General features: G+C 46.1%; 1 protein-coding gene across 1 annotated transcript in view; it reads left to right on the top strand.

Annotated features, from left to right (window-relative positions):
* Positions 1–20,513, top strand: part of LOC311101647 (serine/threonine-protein kinase NLK2-like) — a 93,920-nt gene extending 73,407 nt beyond the window's left edge. The window contains exons 8-11 of the mRNA XM_084142786.1: positions 16,461–16,547; positions 18,037–18,235; positions 19,673–19,766; positions 20,376–20,513. Of these exons, the coding sequence (XP_083998912.1) occupies positions 16,461–16,547; positions 18,037–18,235; positions 19,673–19,766; positions 20,376–20,430 (435 nt within the window). The 3' untranslated portion in view covers positions 20,431–20,513. The remainder of the gene's footprint in view (positions 1–16,460; positions 16,548–18,036; positions 18,236–19,672; positions 19,767–20,375) is intronic.
* Positions 20,514–21,939: the final 1,426 nt, after the last annotated feature.

Below are 21,939 nucleotides of genomic sequence, written 5' to 3'. Positions count from 1 at the left end.
GAGTGATGTACAACTTGTTTGTCTTGCTCTGGGCTGGGGGATGGGGGTGGAGAGAGATGGACCATGTTGGAGGGAGGTGATGGAAGAGGCAGGCAGCTCGCCCCGGCTGGCCCTGGTGTAGGGCCTCCCTCCCTGGGCAGGGCTAGGTCAGACCTGATGTTCCCTTTTATTTAAATAATAATACTAATAATTACATAAATACATTATTTGTAAAGCACATTTCATACAATGTTTTGCAGCCCAAAGTGCATGTCGAGACAGAAACAGATATTTATAGCTTAGAAGAATGTCACATGTAGGGCTGTGGCATTCATGAAACATTGACAGCCGGTGATTGTCAAGCAAATAACTGCCGGTGTTATGGTACTTTACCGTTAATTAACATAAACACATTTAGCATCTTCTGGCTTCCACGCATAGCCTACAAGCCACTGATGCAGACCTTTGGAACATCTACATTTAAATCCATTTAATATAGCCTACAACATCACAATAAATCCATTATTGTAGACAGGTCTAAAGAAACATGATATGAAGAAAATGTATTCTATTTCAGAACAGAATAGCATACTCTGACATTATGTTAGGTCCTGATCTGGCTATGCCATATGGCTGTGGGATACACTAGTACATTTAGCAGAAAATATTTGCTTAGAATTCCGTGGTGTTATTTTATATTATTTTATAGTATGGAGAATACAATTGAACAAAGCTGAATAAAATAGAAAGAATATTTTCTCCAAATGATTTCCAAGGGAGTGCGCACATGCGGCTATTCTGTGTTCAGCGGTTAACAAAGAAACAGGTCCTCCTATATGCTTAATTTAGAGTTATTTATGCAACTTTAGTTGTGATACAAACGTTAGGCTATATGTTAACATTTTTTATACATTCTAAGGCTGCATGATGTGACTCTAATGATGGTTTGAAAAAAGTTGCATGAAAGGCATGAGCTCTGCTCTGTTTCTTGTACAGGCTGCACACACTTCATCAGTCTGTCATTCACAATTTAAGCACTTGATAATATTCTCACTAGGCCTTGAATTTCCCAGTGGCATCCCCCTTGTGTGGCCGTTGTGCCCTTGGGCTGAATATAAGAATTATAATTCCCTTCTCCCGGCTGCCAATCGTCATGCTCCGAAGCACCTCTCACTCACATGGCTCTCTCAGATATCTCAGTTCGGGTCCTTCTCACAGGCATCTCAGCTACAAGTGAAGACAGACACATCGGGGACCCAATGGCGCCTGTCCTTATCGAATTCCGAGGCGCATATTGAAGACGTTAGAAGAACTGTCCACATTTACTTTTCGTCAGCCAACAAAATGAGTAGGCCTAACGAACAGCAAAAGCACTAGCCTATGTCAATCTACTATCCCCCATAGTACAAAAGTTGACCTATTCTATTGGTCAACTTCTCCTTCTGTGCGAGAAATAACTTCCAAACTGTCACGCCCTGACCTATAGAACTCTTGTTTGTTGAGTCAGGGTGTGGAAATCTATGTTATATATTCTATGTTTAGGTTCTAGTTATTCTATGTCTGGCCGGGTATGATTCCCAATCAGAGACAGCTGTCGCTCATTGTCTCTGGTTGGGGATCATACTTAGGTAGCCCATTGCCTACTGTGTATTGTGGGATCTTGTTCCTGTTAGGCTGGTATGTGTATAGCCCTTTGGACTTCATGTTAGGTTGTTTATTGTTTTGTTGTATGTTTATTGAGGTAATAAACATGTACGCTTTTCACGCTGCACCTTGATCCGACCCGTTCCTCAACGATCGTGACAGAAGATCCCACCAAACGAGGACCAAGCAGCGTGACCAGGAGCAGACATCCTGGACATGGGAGGAGATCCTGGATGGTAAGGGATCTTGGACATGGGAGGAGATCCAGGCTGGGATGGATCACCGTCCTTGGGAACGGACAGAGGAAGCCCGGGTAGGAGAGAAGCAACGGCGACACCGACGGCACCGGCCGAGGAGGAAGCCCGAGAGGCAGCCCCAATAAAAAAAATTGGGGGGGCTAAAGGGGTGGTCGGGGATCGAGAGAGAAGAGCCCCGACCACTGCACACCGGTGGTGCGTGTCGCCAGCCCGGTGCACCCCGTACCTGCTCCCCGCACCAGGCCAGTGGTGCGTGTTCCCAGTCCGTACGGCCCATACCTGCTCCTCACACCAAACCAGTGGTGCGTGTCGCCAGCCCAGTACACCCCGTACCTGCTCCCCGCACCAGGGCAGTGGTGCGTGTCCCCAGTCCGGCCCGGCCCGTTCCACCGGTGCCTGGTCCAGCACCGGTCAGCTGCTCCACTCCGGAGCCAGAGCAGTCCGCTCCACCTGTGCCCAGTCCAGCTCTGGTCAGCGGCTCTAATCCGGAGTCAGAGCAGTCCGCTCCACCGGTGTCAAGTCCAGCTCCGGTCAGGGGCTCCACTCTGGAGCCAGAGCAATCCGCTCCACCGGTGCCTGATCCAGCTCCAGTCGGTTGCTCCACTCCGGAGCCAGAGCAGTCCGCTCCACCGGTGCCTAGTCCAGCTCCGGTCAGCTGCTCCATTCTGGAGCCAGAGTAGTCCGCTCCACCGGTGCCTAGTCCAGCTCCGGTCAGCGGCTCCATTCCGGAGCCAGAGTAGTCCGCTCCACCGGGATCCAGTTCAGCTCCGGTCAGCGGCTCTACTCCGGGTCCAGACATCAGCCCCTCTCCAGGTTCGGGGTCTCCCACACCAGGGTCCAGACAGGGATCGGTGCATCGTGGGAGGACTGAGAGGGGAAGCTCCGCGTTGACCGCAGCAAGGGAGAAGACGTCACGCCCGGAGCCGGAGCCGCCACCGAAGCGGGAAGCCCACCTGAACCCTCCCCTGTCATGTCAGGTTTGTGCGGCCGGAGTCCGCACCTTTGGGGGGGTACTGACACGCCCTGACCTATAGAACTGTTGTTTGTTGAGTCAGGGTGTGGAAATCTATGTTATATATTCTATGTTTAGGTTCTAGTTATTCTATGTCTGGCCGGGTATGATTCCCAATCAGACGCAGCTGTCGCTCATTGTCTCTGATTGGGGATCATACTTAGGTAGCCCATTGCCTACTGTGTATTGTGGGATCTTGTTCCTGTTAGGCTTGTATGTGTATAGCCCTTTGGACTTCATGTTACGTTGTTTCTTGTTTTGTTGTATGTTTATTGAAGTAATAAACATGTACGCTTTTCACACTGCACCTTGATCCGACCCGTTCCTCAACGATCGTGACACAAACATACTCTGGGGCAATTGTGGGATGCGATAGATCCCAAATTAATCCCACCACTCGCATCATAACACCTTTTAAAACCAATGAGGCTGATGCAACAGATCAGAACATTTAGCTTAAAATGTTGATAAACTATTAGGCTATTTCTTCACAAAATGCAATCAGTTAGCGAGAAAACACGATTCTCAAAAGTGACCGCAAATGCGATTATGCATGTGATGCTTTATTATAAAGGTGCATTTTTATGGTGAAAATGATATTCCCTAAACTTGAACCTCACGCGCCGCCTACTGTATGTATGCCAGTTAGGCTCTACACCGGTTGGAAAGCGGATGAATGGGCTTAATTTTAAGAAGTTATTTGGCCACTTTAGTTGTGATACAAACCTTATCAAAACATATAGGCCTATGGGCTTGGCTACATGAGGTGTGCGACTATGATTTGAAATGTCGCAAAAAAAAAGGCATGCGCTGTTTCTTGCCTTACTGTACACGCTGGGCATCGTTCACAAGTGATAATACATCATTCACAAGTGATACTATTGTCACCCATCAGACTATTCTTGATTTAATCTTGTCTTTACATATACTAAATAATATATGTGTGAAATTTGATTTGATTTAGAATGGACCATTATCATGCACCTGTCTCGGAACAGGGGCAGGGGACAAAAATACATGTAATCTATGCACTTAAATAGCGAATGGAAGACACTTTTCCCGTAGTTAATTTTCATGCCAGCCAGGTAGGCTATACTCCTGTTGTAAAGAGAAGCAATGTGCTTAATATTAGGAAAGTTGAGAAATAAATATAGTAGGCCTAGCCTATAGAAAGCCGATGGGATCCTCTTTTTAAATAGAGGTCATCAAAACTCTGTTTTTATACGTAATTGCATAGCCTATAGAAATGTTGCGCAACATGAGCTCATGGGCTCTCATGAAGTGTTTGATTTGATTTTCGAACACATTTGCAGATGTGATTAGAATGATTAGAGGGACAATAGAGTGCTGAGTACCAGGCAGTTAGCAAGTTTGGTAGGCTACTAATGACCATCAGCATCATCAGAGCTTGGAGAAGACTAGCTGCCGTGACAAAACAGTTACATGGAATTTGACTGAAGTCATGACTCGTGACCGCCGGTGTGGCGGTAATATGGTCACCATAACAGCCCTAGTCACATGTATTCTGGTATTTGGCCTTAAAAAGTTTGTTACCATCTACATGCTTCAGTCATTTAGACATATGCAAAATGAAGCATCAAGTGTTGTGAAAAGTTTAGGCAACACTGTGTGTTGTCTTTACAGCTCAGTAGACTGTACCTTTTGTGTCTAATGTCAGTTTGAATATCAAGTATCTGTATGTATCAACACAGTGAGTAATGTTTGTTGAAAGATCACCACGCTCATTTAGTGAGAAAAATGTGTCACAGTGTAAAGAAGGCCATAGCACAGTTTCTAGATCCAGTGGGGCAATATCGCGAGACTTCCGGGAACGCTTGCGAAACCGACCAAACAGACTAGGCCAGCGTTTGGGGTTTGAGAAGTCAATGAGAGAAGTGACATTTTTTTCCTGAGTTATTCATTTTCTCTAAATCTGAAGGCACAACCTAGATTGGAGCCAATGTCTTACATAGTTGAACATGTTATTACTCCAACCTCGTGAAAGTGACAAACTGACACGTTTTCATTTTCATCAAAACAACTTTATATCGAAGGAGTGCCTTTGATTTGACAGCGTGCCCATGCGCAGTTCGGCACTAGACGACCGTTAGACACGATGACGTGTTTCTACACATGGGCTTAGTTAGCCAACATTGCCATGACACCGCCTACAAGTGTGATCAGGGATTTCTATTGGAGAAACAGTTTTAGCCTGTCTTCATACTGTACTGTCTTTGGGCATAGTGTGTGTAGAGGCGGCAGGTAGCTTAGTGGTTAAGAGCATTGTGCCAGTAACCGAAAGGTTGCTGGTTCTAATCCCCGAGCCGACTAGGTGAAAAATCTGTCGATGTGCCCTTGAGCAAGGCACTTAACCCTAATTGCTCCTGTAAGTCGCTCTGGATAAGAACGTCGGCTAAATGACTAAAATGTAATGTGTTGTTTGTGTGTTGAGGGGGTTGAGGAGGGGATGGAATGCAGAGGGGGGGATAGGGGTCACATGGGTTACACCACACAGGAAGTTCATCTCTGTGTCGCGCTGAGTAAAGTCCCCAGTTCTATAGCTAGAAAAGAGAGCAGCGCTAAACCAACCTGTAACCTCTTCTCGTAAGTCAGATGGGGACATCTTTCGATATGAATTATGCTTGATCAAACAACTTGCATTGTTACAAAACAACTTGTTACTGAACCAAACTCAAGGGTTTAATCATTCGATATGTCCCCATTAGTCTGCACAGAGCAGAGTTTTGCATGTTTCAGTTCGACTAAGGAACCCACAGCCAGACAGACACAAAGCCCCCCCCCCCCTGTGGCTTTGTGTCTGTCTGGCTGTGGGTTCCTTAGTCGAACTGAAACATGCAAAACTCTGCTCTGTGCAGACTAATGGGGACATATCGAATGATTAAACCCTTGAGTTTGGTTCAGTAACAAGTTGTTTTGTAACAATGCAAGTTGTTTGATCAGGCATAATTCATGCCCTTACATTACTGTGTAGTACAGTAGAAATAATAATGTTAGGGTTTCACTAACAAGTTGTAAAGTGTTTATGACAGGGATATTCCAAATTATATTTTCAAAGATGTAATGAACCACTTGCTTTGTTCACTGTGACATAATCAATCGTCTTTCTTGGAGAGATCAACTCTTCACAAAGTGTGGGAGATAGATAGATACTCAGTAAGGAGATAGATACCCAGTAAGGAGATAGATACCCAGTAAGGAGATCGATACCCAGTAAGGAGATAGATAGATAGATAGATAGATAGATAGATAGATAGATAGATAGATAGATAGATAGATAGATAGATAGATAGATACAGTGAGGGAAAAAAGTATTTCCCACTGATTATGTACGTTTGCCCACTGACAAAGACATGATCAGTCTATAATTTTAATGGTAGATTTATTTGAACAGTGAGAGACAGAATAACAACAAAAAAATCCTGAAAAACGCATGTCAAAAATGTTATCAATTGATTTGCATTTTAATGAGGGAAATAAGTATTTGACCCCTCTGCAAAACATGACTTAGTACTTGGTGGCAAAACCCTTGTTGGCAATCACAGAGGTCAGGCGTTTCTTGTAGTTGGCCACCAGGTTTGCAGACATCTCAGGAGGGATTTTGTCCCACTACTCTTTGCAGATCTTCTCCAAGTCATTAAGGTTTCGAGGCTGATGTTTGGCAACTCGAACCTTCAGCTCCCTCCACAGATTTTCTATGGGATTAAGGTCTGGAGACTGGCTAGGCCACTCCAGGACCTTAATGTGCTTCTTCTTGAGCCACTCCTTTGTTGCCTTGGCCGTGAGTTTTGGGTCATTGTCATGCTAGAATACCCATCCACGACCCATTTTCAATGCCCTGGCTGAGGGAAGGAGGTTCTCACCCAAGATTTGACGGTACATGGCCCCGTCCATCATCCCTTTGATGCGGTGAAGTTGTCCTGTCCCCTTAGCAGAAAAACACCCCCAAAGCATAATGTTTCCACCTACATATTTGACGGTGGGGATGGTGTTCTTGGGGTCATAGGCAGCATTCCTCCTCCTCCAAACACGGCGAGTTGAGTTGATACCAAAGAGCTCGATTTTGGTCTCATCTGACCACAACACTTTCACCCAGTTCTCCCCTGAATCATTCAGATGTTCATTGGCAAACTTCAGACGGGCCTGTATATGTGCTTTCTTGAGCAGGGGGACCTTGCGGGCGCTGCAGGATTTCAGTCCTTGACGGCGTAGTGTGTTACCAATTGTTTTCTTGGTGACTATGGTCCCAGCTGCCTTGAGATCATTGACAAGATCCTCCCGTGTAGTTCTGGGCTGATTCCTCACCGTTCTCATGATCATTGCAACTCCACGTGGTGAGATCTTGCATGGACAGTTATTTTGTATTTTGTGTTTGTTATAACTGTTGTCACCTTCTCACCAAGCTGCTTGGCGATGGTCTTGTAGCCCATTCCAGCCTTGTGTGGGTCTACAATCTTGTCCCTGACATCCTTGGAGAGCTCTTTGGTCTTGGCCATGGTGGAGAGTTTGGAATCTGATTGATTGATTGCTTCTGTGGACAGGTGTCTTTTATACAGGTAACAAGCTGAGATTAGGAGCACTCCCTTTAAGAGTGTGCTCCTAATCTCAGCTCGTTACCTGTATAAAAGACACCTGGGAGCCAGAAATCTTTCTGATTGAGAGGGGGGGTCTAATACTTAATTCCCTCATTAAAATGCAAATCAATTTATAACATTTTTGACATGCGTTTTTCTGGATTTTTTTGTTGTTATTCTGTCTCTCACTGTTCAGATAAACCTACCATTAAAATTATAGACAGATCATTTCTTTGTCAGTGGGCAAACGTACAAAATCAGCAGGGGATCAAATACTTTTTTCCCTCACTGTAGGTAGGCAGCCAGCCAGCCAGCCTGCCTGCCTGCCTGTTAGGAGATAGATAGATAGCATGTTTGGAGATAAACTCAGCAAAAAAAGAAACGTCCTCTCACTGTCAACTGCATTTATTTTCAGCAAACTTAACATGTGTAAATATTCGTATGAACATAACAAGATTCAACAACTGAGGCATAAACTGAACAAGTTCCACAGACATGTGACTAACAGAAATTGACTACTGTGTTCCTGAACAAAGGGGGGGTCAAAATCAAAAGTAACAGTCAGTATCTGTGCAGTGCATCTCCTCGTCATGGACTGCACCAGATTTGCCAGTTCTTGCTGTGAGATGTTACCTCACTCTTCCACCAAGGTACCTGCAAGTTCCCGGACATTTGTGGGGGGAATGGCCCTAGCCCTCACCCTCCGATCCAACAGGTCCCAGACGTGCTCAATGGGATTGAGATCCGGGCTCTTCACTGGCCATGGCAGAACACTGACATTCCTGTCTTGGAGGAAATCACGCACAGAATGAGCAGTATGGCTGGTGGCATTGTCATGCTGGAGGGTAATGTCAGGATGAGCCTGCAGGAAGGGTACCACATGAGGGAGGAGGATGTCTTCCCTGTAACACACAGCGTTGAGATTGCCTGCAATGACAACAAGCTCAGTCCGATGATGCTGTCACACACCGCCCCAGACCATGACGGACCCTCCACCTCCAAATCGATCCCGCTCCAGAGTACAGGCCTCGGTGTAACTCTCATTCCTTCGACGATAAACGCGAATCCGATCATCACCCCTGGTGAGACAAAACCGCGACTCGTCAGTGAAGAGCACTTTTTGCCAGTCCTGTCTGGTCCAGCGACGGTGGGTTTGTGCCCATAGGTGACGTTGTTGCCGGTGATGTCTGGTGAGGACCTGCCTTACAACAGGCCTACAAGCCCTCAGTCCAGCCTCTCTCAGCCTATTGCGGACAGTCTGAGCACTGATGGAGGGATTGTGCGTTCCTGGTGTAACTCGGGCAGTTGTTGTTGCCATTCTGTACCTGTCCCGCAGGTGTGATGTTCGGATGTACCGATCCTGTGCAGGTGTTGTTACACATGGTCTGCCACTGCGAGGACGATCAGCTGTCCGTCCTGTCTCCCTGTAGCGCTGTCTTAGGCGTCTCACAGTACGGACATTGCAATTTATTGCCCTGGCCACATCTGCGGTCCTCATGCCTCCTTGCAGCATGCCTAAGGCACGTTTACGCAGATGAGCAGGGACCCTGGGCATCTTTCTTTTGGTGTTTTTCAGCATCAGTAGAAAGGCCTCTTTAGTGTCCTAAGTTTTCATAACTTTGACCTTAATTGCCTACCGTCTGTAAGCTGTTAGTGTCTTAACGACCGTTCCACAGGTGCGTGTTCATTAATTGTTTATGGTTAATTGAACAAGCATGGGAAACAGTGTTTAAACCCTTTACAATGAAGATCTGTGAAGTTATTTGGAATTTTACGAATTATCTTTGAAAGACAGGGTCCTGAAAAAGTAACGTTTCTTTTTTTGCTGAGTTTTAGATAGCATTTTAGGAGATAGATATCATTTTAGGAGATAGATAGCCTGTTAGGAGATGGATGGATGGATGGATGGATAGATAGCATGTTGGTGGCGCCGACGAAGATAGTGGCCTTGCTCTTAGGAAACTTTGCAGTATTTTGTTTTTTTTATGTATTATCTTTTACATTATTAGCTCAGAAAGTGTTTTGTATCATTACATAAACCCGGGAAAAACTATTGGATATCAGAGCGGCGGTAACTACGACCAGTAATACGACTCGAAGCAGATCCTTTGTTTGCTCTCCCCTGGGCAATTGAGCTGATTCCAGCGGCTGACCCAAAACATCGCCGGCGGAGGAGAGGCACTCGGAGCGGCCTGCTGGTTCGACTTAGTAGGTGCGCACACCACCCACCGCTTCCAAGTATACTACTCGCTAATATTCAGTCTCTGGTTAACAAGGTCGATGAGCTCCGGGCAAGGATTTCTTTCCAGAGAGACATCAAGGCCTGTAACATACTTTGTTTCACGGAAACATGGCTCTCTGGGGATATTCTGTTGAAATCGGTCCAGCCAGATGGGTTCTCAGTTCATCGCGCAGACAGGAATAAATATAATATAGAGACAAAGTGGAGTCGCAATTCAACGGCTCAGACACGAGACGTATGTAACAGGGTCTACAGACAATCACGGACTACAAAAGCATGCGCAGACCAGCTGGCTGGTGTGTTTACATTTAAATTTTTTACATTTTAGTCATTTAGCAGACGCTCTTATCCAGTGCGACTTACAGTTAGTGAGTGCATACATTTTCATACTGGCCCCCCGTGGGAATCGAACCCACAACCCTGGCGTTGCAAGCGCCATACTCTACCAACTGAGCTACACGGACATATTCAATCTCTCCCTTTCCCAGTCTACTGTTTCCACATGCTTCAAGATGGCCACCATTGTTCCTGTACCAAAGAAAGCAAAGGTAACTGAACTAAATGACTATCGCCCCATAGCACTCACCTCTGTCATCATGAAGTGCTTTGAGAGACTAGTCAAGGATCATATCACCTCTACCTTACCTGTCACCCTAGACCCACTTCAATTTGCTTACCGCCCCAATAGATCCACAGACGATGCAATCGCCATCACAGTGCACACTGCCCTATCCCATCTGGACGAGGAATACCTATGTAAGAATGCTGTTCATTGACTATAGCTCAGTATTCAACACCATAGTACCCTCCAAGCTTATCATTAAGCTTGAGGCCCTGGGTCTGAATCCCACCCTGTGCAACTGGGTCCTGGACTTCCTGACGGGCCGCCCCCAGGTGGTGAAGGTAGGAAACAACATCTCCACTTCGCTGATCCTCAACACAGGGGCCTCACAAGGGTGCGTGCTCAGCCCCCTCCTTTACTCCCTGTTCACCCATGACTGCGTGGCCAAGCTCGCCTCCAACTCAATCATCAAGTTTGCAGACGACACAACAGTAGTAGGCTTGATTACCAACAATGACGAGACCGCCTACAGGGAGGAGGTGAGGGCTCTGGGAGTGTGGTGCCAGGAAAATAACCTCTCACTCAACGTCAACAAAACAAAGGAGATGATTGTGGACTTCAGGAAACAGCAGAGGGTGCACCCCCCTATCCACATCGACGGGACCGCAGTGGAGAAGGTGGAAAGCTTCAAGTTCCTTGGCATACACATCACTGACAAACTGAAATGGAACACCCACGCAGACAGTGTGGCGAAGAAGGCGCAACAGAGCCTCTTCAACCTCAGGAGGCTGAAGAAATTTGGCTTGGCACCTAAAACCCTCACAAACTTTTGCAGATGCACAATTGAGAGCATCCTGTCAGGCTGTATCACCGCCTGGTACGGCAACTGCACCGCCCGCAACCGCAGGGCTCTCCAGAGGGTGGTGCGGTCTGCCGAACGCATTACCGGGGGCAAACTACCCGCCCTCCAAGACACCTACATCACCAGATGTCAAAGGAAGGCCAAAAAGATCATCAAGGACATCAACCACCGAGCCACTGCCTGTTCACCCCACTATCATCCAGAAGGCGAGGTCAGTACAGGTGCATCAAAGCTGAGACCAAGAAAATGAAAAACAGCTTCTATCTCAAGGCCATCAGACTGTTAAATAGCCATCACTAGCACATTAGAGGCTGCTGCTGCCTATTGAAATCACTGGCCACTTTAAGAAAAGGAACACTAGTCACTTTAATAATGTTTACATATCTTGCACTACTCATCTCATATGTACAGTTGAAGTCGGACGTTTACATACACCTTAGCCAAATACATTTAAACTCAGTTTTTCACAATTCCTGACATTTAATCAGAGTACAAATTCCCTGTCTTAGTCGGTTAGGATCACCACTTTATTTTAAGAATGTGAAATGCCAGAATAATAGTAGAGAGAATGATTTCTTTCAGCTTTTATTTATTTCATCACATTCCCAGTGGGTCAGAAGTTTACATACACTAAATTAGTATTTTGTAGCATTGCCTTTAAATTGTTTAACTTGGGTCAAACGTTTCGGGTAGCCTTCCACAAGCTTCCCACAATAAGTTGGGTGAATTTTGGCCCATTCCTCCTGACAGAGCTGGTGTAACTGAGTCAGGTTTGTAGGCCTCCTTGCTCGCACACGCCTTTTCAGTTCTGCCCACAAATCTTCTATAGGATTGAGGTCAGGGCTTTGTGATGGCCACTCCAATACCTTGACTTTGTTGTCCTTAAGCCATTTTGCCACAACTTTGGAAGTATGCTTGGGGTCATTGTCCATTTGGAAGACCCATTTGCGACCAAGCTTTAACTTCCTGACTGATGTCTTGAGATGTTGCTTCAATATATCCACATAATTTTCCTTCCTCATGATGCCATCTATTTTGTGAAGTGCACCAGTCCCTCCTGCAGCAAAGCACCCCCACAGCATGATGCTGCCACCCCCGTGCTTCACAGTTGGGATGGTGTTCTTCGGCTTGCAAGCAACCCCCTTTTTCCTCCAAACATAACGATGGTCAATATGGCCATACAGTTCTATTTTTGTTTCATCAGACCAGAGGACATTTCTACAAAAAGTATGATCTTTGTCCCCATGTGCAGTTGCAAACCGTAGTCTGGCTTTTTTATGGCGGTTTTGGAGCAGTGGCATCTTCCTTGCTGAGCGGCTGTTCAGGTTATGTCGATATAGGACTCGTTTTACTGTGGATATAGATACTGTTGTACCTGTTTCCTCCAGCATCTTCACAAGGTCCTTTGCTGTTGTTCTGGGATTGATTTGCCAAAGTACATTCATCTCTAGGAGACAGAACACGTCTCCTTCCTGAGCGGTATGATGGCTGCGTGGTCCCATGGTGTTTATACTTGTGTATTATTGTTTGTACAGATGAACACTGTACCTTCAGGCCTTTGGAAATTGCTCCCAAGGATGAACCCAGAAAAAATTCTGAGGTCTTGGCTGATTTCTTTTGATTTTCCAATGATGTCAAGCAAAGAGGCACTGAGTTTGAAGGTAGGCCTTGGAATAAATCCACAGGTACACCTCCAATTGACTCAAATTATGTCAATTAGCCTATCAGAAGCTTCTAAACCCATGACACCATTTTCTGGAATTTTCCAAGCTGTTTAAAGGCACAGTCAACTTAGTGTATGTAAACTTCTGACCCACTGGAATTGTGATACAGTGAATTATAAGTGAAATAATCTGTCTGTAAACAATTGTTGGAAAAATTACTTGTGTCATGCACAAAGTATAGTTTGTTAACAAAACATTTGTGGAGTGGTTGAAAAACGAGTTTTAATGACTCCAACCTAAGTTTATGTAAACTTCCAACTTCAACTGTATATGCTGTATTCTATTCTATAATATTCTACTGTATCTTAGTCCATGCCGCTCTGTCATTGCTTGTTCATGAATGTATATATTCTTATAAAATTATAAATTCCATTCCTTACTAGATTTGTGTGTATTTGGGTATATGTTGTGAAATTGTTAGATATTACTGCACTGTCGGAGCTAGAAGCACAAGCATTTCGCTACACCCGCAATAACATCTGCTAAACACGTGTATGTGACAAATAAAATGTGATGATTATTAAGATAGATAGCATGTTAGGAGATAGATAGATAGCCTGTTAGGAGATAGCTAGATGGATGGATGGATGGATAGCATGGATGGATGGATGGATGGATGGATGGATGGATGGATGGATGGATGGATGGATGGATGGATGGATGGATAGCATGTTAGGAGATAGATAGATAGCATGTTAGGAGATATATAGATAGATAGCCTGTTGATAGATAGATAGATAGCCTGTAGATAGATAGATAGATAGATAGATAGATAGATAGATAGAGAGAGAGAGAGAGAGAGAGAGAGAGAGAGGAGAGAGAGAGAGAGAGAGAGAGAGAGAGAGAGAGAGAGAGAGAGAGAGAGAGAGAGAGAGAGAGAGAGAGAGAGAGAGAGAGAGAGAGAGAGAGAGAGAGAGAGAGAGAGAGAGAGAGAGAGAGAGAGAGAGAGAGAGAGAGAGAGAGAGAGAGAGAGAGAGAGAGAGAGAGAGAGAGATAGATAGATAGATAGATGGAGAGATGGATAGATAGATAGAGAGAGAGAGAGATCCAAGCCCTGTAAACACACCTCTCTAGCCTGTGGCTCTGTGCTCCTTGAGAAGCTGGCTCTGGCTAGCTGAGAGAGAGAAAGCCCTGACCTGGCTCTGGCTGGCTGAGAGAGAGAGAGAAAGCCCTGACCTGGCTCTGGCTGGCTGAGAGAGAGAGAGAAAGCCCTGACCTGGCTCAGGCTGCTTACAATAACAAGGCCTTGAGGCACTGTGACATCACACCACCACTCTAGCTGTACAGTCAGTTGCCATGCAGGGAAAAGCTCAAAATTCAATGTTGAAATACTCCCTCAACCCAGTCACCAGAACTACTGCTGATGGCTGCACAGTGCACACACACCAGGCAATGTACCCCTTTTTGCTTAGTCTGAGGAGTTTGGAGTGGGCTGGGTGACCACTTGCCCTAGTTTGACAGGAGATGCCTTTCTCCGGCTAGAGACGGAGATTAGCTGCTGTTATTACTGCATCTGTATGTTGTCTTTAAAGAGAACCTTCAGCTGCTCTCAGACAGTCTCATCCTTCACACTGTTTGACACAGTGTGAGTTTCTGAGTGATAGTCTGAAACAGCGCCCTGGCCATTACGTCACCAGTCAGCCTCTCTTCCTGAGTCATCATTTGTTTAATTTGGCTACGGTCCCGGGCGGCATCATGGGGCCGGGACAGGGAGAGGGAGAGGGACAGGGGTCCAGTCTAGCCTCACCTCCCTCTCTCTCCTGCCCCCTTCATCTGTCTAGAACTCCATCCCCTGCTAATCCCAGGCTAATGCCTACTAATGCTACTGTGCACCGCAACACTCTCTCTCTCTGTCTCTGTCTCTCTCTCTCTCTGTCTCTCGCTCTCTCTGTCTCGCTCTCTCTCTCTCTGCCCAGCACCGTGCCCCAACACATTGCCACCATGGTGACACACACACACTGATGTAACACACACAAAGCACAGAGTTAGCTGTGAAAATGATACTTTCCGATAACTGAGAACTTAATTATCACTGTAGTTCTCACGCATTGCAATCAACTCCGCCCAATGGAACACAGACACACACGCATTGCACACACATGAGCAAGCACACACACACCCATACCACACAAAAAGGTGAACATTTCATGTCCATTGTCCTGAGAATGCAGCTCTAAAAGCCTCTCCTCTCTTCCCCCTCTCCTCTCCGCCCCCTCTCCTCTCCTCTCCTCTGATCTCCTCTCCTTCTCCTCTACTCCCCCTCTCCTCTCCTCTGCTCTCCTCTCCTCCCCTCTCCTCTCCGCCCCCTCTGATCTCCTCTCCTTCTCCTCTACTCCCCCTCTCCTCTCCTCTGCTCTCCTCTTCTTCCCCTCTCCTCCCCTCTCCTCTGCTCTCTTCTCCTCCCCCTCTCCTCCCCCTCTCCCCTCCTCTCCTACCCCTCTCCTCTGTTCTCCTCTCCTACCCCTCTCCTCTGTTCTTCTCTCCCACCCCTCTCCTCTCCTCTGCTCTCCTCTCCTCCCCCTCTCCTCTCCGCCACCTCTCCTCTCCTCTGATCTCCTCTCCTCTCCTCCTCCCCCTCTCCTCTCCTCCCCATCGTCTCTCCTCTCCCTCTCCTCCCCTCTCCTATCCTCTCCTTCTCCTCTCCTCCCCCTCTCTTCTCCCTCTCCTCTCCTCTGCTCTCCTCTCCCTCTCCTCTCCTCCCCCTCTCCCCGCCCTCTCCTCTCCTACCCCTCTCCTCTGCTCTCCTCCCCCTCTCCTCTCCCTCTCCTCTCCTCTGCTCTCCTCTCCCTCTCCTCCCCCTCTCCCCGCCCTCTCCTCTCCTCTCCCTCTCCTACCCCTCTCCTCTGCTCTCCTCCCCCTCTCCTCTCCTCTGCTCTCGTCCTCCTCTCCTTGGTGATTGCGCTGGGTGAAACACAGCGGAGGGAGTGGTGTGTGTTGTGACAGAAAGTAATCTCCTGATGAGCGTGAATTACCAGTCGGGCTTGCATCTGCTCGCACCGGCAAAACCTAATCAGGGAAAACAAACGATTAACGGTGTGCTTTTTCAATCAACTTTGTTGAGTTTGATAGAGAGAGAGAGAGACAGAGTGAGGGATGGATGGGGGCAGGGAAGATAATTAGAGTGTAAAAATAACTTGCTCATTGTTCTTCTGGGCCCACCTCCTTGTAGAGATGAGCACACGGCTATCATTTGAAGGATCCCTTTGGCGGCAGCGTGGAAGACGTATGGAAGTGAAGGAGAGATTTGTAAAATCATTGGCTGTGGCTGGCTTTGATGCCACAGATAAGATCTAGGACTCAATTCAATTGAATCCACATTGCAATATTTTTCCCGTTGTCACATAAAATCACATCATGTTTTTGGGTGCTGTACAAAAACTGTACTACCATCTACACTCCCTTCACAGGTAGATGCTTCTTCTGAATGTCAAAAATGTAATGTTGAATGTACAGTTCATGATATCATCATCCAAGGTGTTTTCAAGGTGTAATAAAAACAAGGCCAGCATTGAAAAAGCTTTATTTGGTTAAGTTGACTGTGCGTGTGACTATTTGACAGACTGTATGTCATTTCCTGTCTCTGCAGCCATCCCTTCCTGTCCTGTACACCCTGTCCAGCCAGGCCACCCACGAAGCTGTCCACCTCCTGTGCAGGATGCTTGTGTTCGATCCGGTGAGTTGTGTGTGTGTGTGTGTGTGTGTGTGTGTGTGTGTGTGTGTGTGTGTGTGCGTGTGCGCCTGACTGCCTGTTGGGAAACAGATCATTATACTCCACAGTAATAGGATGCAATTTCTGCCTAACCAAAGAAAATAAACAAAAATAATCTCCTCATTACAAGTAATGGTTCAATGGCTAAATGGCCTGCAGATTGGACACCATATGCAGAGATGTAAAATAATACTCTACTCAAGAGTTTTGGCTCCTACTTACAGACTGAAGAAGCTTTTTGGCTTTCTGTCTGAATAACATATCTTATTTTCCTAAAACGTATGAGTATACCTTATGGTACAGAGACAGTTTTAGCATCACTTCTGTACAGTACATTCAACTACAATACACATTGGCAGGATATGAATTCAACATCCTAGGGTGTCGATTCTGAACAAAGGGAACATGGGGAAGGTGGTGGTAACCCTAGACACTATTGTCACTGACTGTAATCAACAATCCAGCTTTGGATTGAATGACGTTGGCTTCAATGGCAGGCTTTCACCTCTGGCCAGTGGCCAATCCAGGGTGATGGACAGCCGTGGTGTAAGACTGTTCCCCCAGTGCATATGTCTCTAAGTCCAACCCCTAAAGGGCACTGCCTTGACCCTACTGCCCTGCAACAACATCCTCCTTTCATGAGTTAGGTTGACACGTTGACGCTTATTCACTGTCTTATGCAACAAAGGGAGGTTGATTAACTTTGCCGTCTTCTCTCCCCCGACCCTCACCTTTACTTATTCATGCACTTAGGAGATGATTAAAACCAAACAATATTGCAGGCTTGTTCTACATCCATGGGCCTGTGTGTGTGACTGTGTGTGTGTGTGTGTGTGTGTGTGTGAGACTGTGTGTGTGTGAGACTGTGTGTGTGACTGCACGTGTGTTCGTGTGCAGAAACCCTACTAGCAGCTAGCGTTGACAGAACACACACAGTGGTGTTTATTGTCATCTCCTGACTGCCTGGGGAAATAAGATGAACGTTGTAATGATTCTGAAGCTCTGTCACTAACGGATTAGTAGGAATCTGACACATGGTAATGATGGGGGCCACAAACATTGAGTTATCGAGGCCTACTGAATACAGGGTTGTCTCATTGAGATCTGTAATGTGGAAATAAGTAGACCTTTCTTTTCGGTGGTCTTTATCCAGACTAGAGGGCTTCTCCCCCTTCGTTTCAGAGGCTGGCTCCTGTCAGTGGGATATTGATGACTAGTCAGTTGGTTATTCAGTTGAGGCTGATTTGATTTGATTCCAAGGTCTAGTTTTAATGTGGGGTGTCCTCAAAAGAGAGAATGTGTAGTAGACTGCTGTTAATGAGAGACAGCAAACGCTTTATCAAACAGACCATTTGATTTGGAGGGATTTCATAGTCCTGTATGTATTCCATCAGTGTGTGTAGTCTGTGTACATCAGTGTGTGTAAATCAGTGTGTGTTTGGCCCTCCCCAAGTCGAAGCGGATCTCAGCGAAGGATGCCCTGGCCCACCCCTACCTGGACGAGGGCCGACTGAGGTACCACACCTGCATGTGTAAGTGCTGCTACACCACCTCCTCTGGCCGCGTCTACACCAGCGACTTCGAGCCCGTCACCACCCCCAAGTTCGACGACGGCTTTGAGAAGAATCTGACCTCTGTTAGACAGGTCAAAGGTGGGTCTGTCCACCAACCAGCAGAGGGCAGATTTTTGCTGTGGGAATTAGCCCTTTCAAGTTTTTTTATTTGATCCTCTGTCTTAGGCCTATCTATCTCATCCATTTTTATCCCCTTCATGCTACCGGGTTATGTTTTTCCACTGGATTTGCAAAGAGAGCCTGCTTTTGCTAACGCTAATGGGTTCAATGGGTGATACATAGACATTCATCCATTGCTTACATGGTGAAAGTCTTATCCCAACTTAACCTCATACCACAATTATTGTGAAACAGGCAGCTTTACAGACGCCTGAGGTCCTAATTGAATCCAATCAGCCCTGAGACCATGTGCAGATCATGCCTCTGTGTGTTAAGGCGTTCAGAAGAGTTTGTGCATATATTATGACAACATTTTGTGAAGTTTTTCTTCGTTTTGGACTTCGGTATGTTTTTTTCCCGGCTGTTCGGACACACAAAATTTTTTCTCGAGGCAAGCCGAAGTGTGTAGCCGAAGTCTACACCCCTTTGTCGGTGATTGGTCAACAGTAGGGATTCTTCAATAAAGTCTTTGTTGTCATACAATGAGAGACGACTTGTTTTGATGCACGTTTTTTCATTGAGAAATACTGCACCAAACATCTTAGTTAGATGTAAAATTGCGCGACTAAACTCTCCTCTGCAAAAACGTCAAAATTAATGAAAGATTTCTTGAGTTATCTTAGATTAATTCTGACTATTTTGTGGAAGTGTATACTGGCTACAGCGTCTCAAAATAGACAAACAGTACTATTGCCTATTTCTTCTCGTTTTTCAAGCGAAGGTCTTTTAAGGGAGTATGCGAGCACACTCGTTCGGTTCGCTTGGCCGAGTTCGGCTAGGCGCCAATCAAACTGAAGCTTGCTGACGCCTTTAGTCACATCCCTAGAAGCACTTCCTCTCGTTTAGACATTTGTTCTCTCTCTCTCCCTCCCTCCCTCCTCTCTCTCTCTGCGGGGAGACCCAGATCAGTGGTGGCCTGTTCTGTCAGCAGGTATTAGTGAGGATGTCTTCTAAAAGCAGGCTTACTCTGGTGGAGGGTCAAAATAAACCTGGCCTTCCTCCCTCCTCCTTCTCTCTCCCTTTCCTCTTCGGTACTTATTTCAACTATCTACCTGGTCCTAAGTGGTAGCTACACAACAAAGCTTGTTTTAATGAATCCCAATGAAGCATAATAAATCAGTAGATCATTGTAATGCAACCACCATTTTACCACGGGATTTCTAAATACATACCAGATTGTTCTAAGTGAAGATCCACACTTCGAAATAGATCTTTACCTAATTTCAAACAAGCAGTACATACTGTACTGTATAACACAATAAGTCAACACCGGTTAAAAAGCTTACTGTGAAACTCGGTTTAACTCTAAAGAGTGTGTTAGGTTTGTCTCCCTGAGTCTGACTCTGTCTTCCACAGAGATCATTCACCAGTTCATCCTGGAGCAGCAGAAGGGGAACAGAGTGCCGCTCTGCATCAACCCCCAGTCAGCCGCTTTCAAAAGCTTTATCAGGTAAGACTAGAGGCCTCTGCCGGGGGATACCACCGGATTCTTCATTGTTTGGATTTTTGGAATTGAGCTAGTTTGAAAGGTAACCACTTCTTAGAAGCTTGATAGCTTGTTAGATGACATTGACCCTACTTGACCTGGTCCTGTGAGCATGTCAGCTTACCTTTCCTCAGCTTACCTTCCCTTACCTAATCTACCTGCCACACCTTGATACCTGTGTTCTTCTGTGTCACAACGAGAACAGTAACAGTCCATTCCATTGGCCAGCTTTCCTCATTGGCAGCCAATAAAAGTATATTTTTCCTTGCAGTTTGTTATTACCCGGCCTAAAACATCTGATTAGTGAGTTTCGCTCCTGCCTCCAGCCAGCCAGCCAGCCAGCCAGCCAGCCAGCCAACATTCTGAAAGTTATTGTGAAGCATTAGTTAATTGCTTTTTCTGCATGTCCTCTGCAATAGATGCATGCTGCTAACTAAACAGAAAGTGGTGGTGCGGCAGTGCAAGTGAATGACCATATCTTTCCATCTCTCCCTGTCCCGTCATCTATCTGTGTCTATTGTTCTTTCTTTCACTCGTCTCCCTCGCTCTCTCTCTCCCGTCTCTCCCTGACAGTTCCACTGTGGCCCAGCCCTCTGAGATGCCCCCGTCCCCCCTGGTGTGGGAATAGCTGCTGTCTGGGCCACGCCCCCCGCCCATGGCCCGCGCTGGACTACTGAGGACAAGAAGAAAAAAAAAACAACCTGCGTAGCATTTCACTGGAGTCTAGGACTAGCAATGTCCACTGTATGTGTACTGTAATACTAACTATGAAGTTTTAAAATGAACCCAACCAACCACTGCTGACTGGGTTATGGAGGGACTTTTAGAGTGTGCTATGTATGCAAGTGTATACCCACACTGCTCTGTAGATGCAAACCCACTAATGGATGCACACACGCATGTGCATACAAACATTGTGCAGAGGTGATATAAGGGCCACCCTCGTGGGCTTGAAAATGTGTGTAAAGCCAGGGATGAGACAGAGGCATTAGGCTACAGAGAGTCCTCGTAGTCTCTGCCTGCAGTCCCAGAGGGCAACGCACAGCTCCCGTCCACTTCCATACATGCATAGTCATCACTTATTTATTAATGGAGGGAGACGAGGTCCGGAAAGGGTGTTATTTTTATGTATAGCACAAGATTTAAGACAGTACCTACTCACGCTAGCTAACCCCCTCCCCACCGCCTCCCTGATAAATCATAGCGTTCAATTAGAGATAATGCTTTTTATTTATTTGTGGTGTACTGTTAAACAGTATAGTCAGAGGGTTTCATCGTTCTTTTGTTGTTAAATTTGTTTTCCTGCTCTATTGCTGTTTGTTTTATGCCTGCTGTCCCCCGGGTTAGAAGTCAGTATTTGTGAAGAGATGTGTGCTCTGCATGCCACTTGGTTGCGATACGTATGGCGAGAACCCCTCACACCCCACACGGCACACACACTCGCACACCTAACCCAAATATGGGCATGTGGAAGTATGGCACTGTGTCAGTATTAACTGGGTAAAATGAGTTAACCCTGGAATGTGGTTGCTTCAAATAATCGACTATTAGTGGGAAAGAAGCGCCACTGAGAGCTGAAGTACAGTAGCATGCCAGGGGACAGAGAGACAGTAGTTTAGGCTACATATTGATATTGTGGTATTCAGCACAGGTTTTGTGCTACAGTAACAAGAAGGCCATGTTGGGGTGCTACTTGGTCGTTGCATTTTCTCTCTGGAGACTGAATTCAAGTAATCTGCTGTTAAACGTACTGTACCATATGAACAGGCATGTTAAGAGTATAAGGGATACAGACATTCACTGGTTCCCCTACCATGTCTGCTGAATCTATAGTCCTACCGTACACTGTATGTCCATGTTCTGTCAATACATACCTAGTTACAATCAGCCAAACCAAAATAATAAAATTATTCTAAAGCGAAACCAAGATTTACAACAAAAAAAAGATGTTTGATGATACGAGGGGATGTTGCCATTCCTTGAAGACATTAATTTATTCTGTAGGGTTCCAACGAGGGGTGTGTGCGTGTTGCTTATACGTGTGTCCTGTCACGTGCGAATGAGTATGTTTAACTAACTACAGTGAGTTGCTTTGGTGAGGGGGTGTCACCTTATCAAAGGAATGGTGTCAAACAGA

This window comes from Coregonus lavaretus (assembly GCF_964263955.1).
Source record: "Coregonus lavaretus genome assembly, chromosome: 26".
Taxonomy (NCBI): Eukaryota; Metazoa; Chordata; class Actinopteri; order Salmoniformes; family Salmonidae; genus Coregonus; species Coregonus lavaretus.
The sequence above is the reverse complement of the archived record's forward strand: the minus strand, read 5'-3'. Positions and strand labels throughout refer to the sequence as shown.